At 47.7% G+C, this 2093-nt stretch overlaps 1 protein-coding gene across 1 annotated transcript; it reads left to right on the forward strand.

Annotated features, from left to right (window-relative positions):
- Window positions 1–694: 694 nt before the first annotated feature.
- LOC145968076 (histone H1-like) lies at window positions 695–1454 on the forward strand. The gene has a single exon (XM_083093316.1). It carries the CDS (start codon window positions 771–773, stop codon window positions 1452–1454), a length of 684 nt encoding a protein of 227 aa, XP_082949442.1. The 5' UTR covers window positions 695–770.
- The last annotated feature ends 639 nt before the right edge of the window (window positions 1455–2093 follow it).

Raw genomic sequence — 2093 nt, forward strand, 5'->3', positions numbered from 1 at the left:
AATTCACATTCGGTATCGTGTGATAAGTCTCAAAATCCGTTAGACCGAGCTCGTATGCATCGTCGCCCAAATCTACGGCGGGAAAGAAGTTTGCCGCGAGAACGCTACTCTTCCCAGTCAACGTGAATGTCATAGACATGTCGGCAAAACTGTTTAACGAATACTGAGTTAAATAGCGCAATATCTGTCTTTAAATTCGTATGCATCGACCGTTCGAAGAAACTGCAAGCACAATTGTCCGCAGATGCTCTGATCGTAAGTTTGAACAGGTGTGTAATTGTACTGTATCTTCGTTACGTTTCGTCAGAAATATCGCACCAATTCATTCGGTGGTCGAAGATTGCCGAAACTGTCGAAATATATAACGCGATTCCCCCTCTTTGCGTACGCTACCCAATGAGTACCTGGTCCTTCGACGTTATCCAAATTTACGATGCCGCTCTTGTTTTGATATACAGGGCGATCCTGAAAAACGTTATGTCTTTAAAATGACGTATTCCTGACACCATTCTAAGACAATTTTTCCTTTACCAAAATTTGATTTGAAGCGTAGTTTTTGAATTATGAGCAAAAATAGTTAGTAAATCACGCGTCGGGTACAGAAGGCAGGCAGGAGCGGCGCGGCGTGCCGCGAGCGCGGGCGCAGCTGACCGCCCGACGGGTGATTATTGGTAGAAGAATAGCGTCATCTGTGAGCGTCTAGAACGAAAGTTTATATTTGTACTCTTCGTCTGCGAACGTTGCACAATATCTCTTGCATATCTATCGCCATGGAGGATAAGAACGCATCCGGTAATACCGCGGCCGTGGAAAATACAGCCACGGCTCCAGCAGCTAAGAAAGCCGCCAAATCCAAGGCGAAGACTCAGCGTCCCAAGTCGACGCATCCGCCGACCGCGGAGATGGTTACGGCCGCTATCAAGGAGCTGAAAGATCGCAAGGGCTCGTCCGTGTTGGCCATCAAGAAGTACATCGTCTCGACTTACAAGGTCGACGGCGAGAAGTTCGCTCCCTTCATCAAGAGATACCTGAAGGCGGCTGTCACATCCGGCGCGGTGGTGCAGACCAAAGGGAAGGGCGCATCGGGCTCGTTCAAGCTCGCGACCGCCAAGCCCAGTCCGAAGAGTAAGGTGGTGAAGCGCGTCGTCAAGGAACGTAGCACGACCGCCAAGAAGACTCCCGAGAAGAAGGTCGCGAAGAAGGCGCCCCCGACGAAAAAAGCGACCGAGGCTAAAAAGGCTGCCGAGAAGAAGCCGGTGCCGCCGAAGAAGACCGCCAAAACAGCGGCGGCGAAGAAGGTCGAAGCCGCGGCGAAACAAAAGTCCGCCGCTCAGACTAAGAATCTGTCCAAGACCAAGAAGGCAACCAAAGCCCCGGCTGCCAAGACAAAGACGCCTAAGCCGAAAACCACCAAGGCGGCGGCTACCAAGAGTGCTAAAGCGACGAAGAAATAATTTTCTGATACTGCTTTCTGCTTCCGCTACGAAACTTCCGCATGAGTCGCTAACTATTTTATCTTATAACAAAATTATGCTTTAAATAAAATTTTGGTAAAGAAGAAAATGTCTTAGAATTACGTCAGAAATACGTGTTCCTTAAAATAACGTTATTTTAATAATGAAAAGTTATTCCGGATCGCCAGCCGTCCGACGTTGCAATCAGCTGATTGCTACACGCGATGTGTGTATGGCGGAGTGTGTGCGTAAGAGAGAGAGAGAGAGAGAGAGAGAAAGAGAGAGAGAAAGTGAGAGAGAGGGAGGGTAGGAGAGACAGACATTCATACACACGCACGCACTTTTTTTCTCGCTCTCTTTCTCTCTTTTACGCAACACTCATACACTCTCTCATTCAGTCTCTCACTCACACTCTCTCGGTCACTCACTCACTCACTCACCTGCTTATTCACTTGCTCACTCACCTTGTAGCAGCGTAGCGAATCTTCATGCTATGTATTGTTGATATCTGCTGCACGGTTATGATTGCTAGAGATGCGCGACACATCGAAATTTTTTCGATTATTAGTCTCACACTCGATTGACACAATACAGATTACACGATAACGAGTTTACTTTTTATTCACTCACTATTGATTT

Source organism: Camponotus vicinus, unplaced genomic scaffold (genome assembly GCF_025532165.1).
Source record: "Camponotus vicinus isolate PSW18456_S1 unplaced genomic scaffold, iyCamVici1.0 SCAF_3, whole genome shotgun sequence".
In the NCBI taxonomy this organism is placed as follows: domain Eukaryota; kingdom Metazoa; phylum Arthropoda; class Insecta; order Hymenoptera; family Formicidae; genus Camponotus; species Camponotus vicinus.

Excerpts from the sequence above, each read along its gene's own strand:
- LOC145968076 (XM_083093316.1), top strand. The coding sequence starts at position 771 with ATGGAGGATAAGAACGCATCCGGTAATACCGCGGCCGTGGAAAATACA.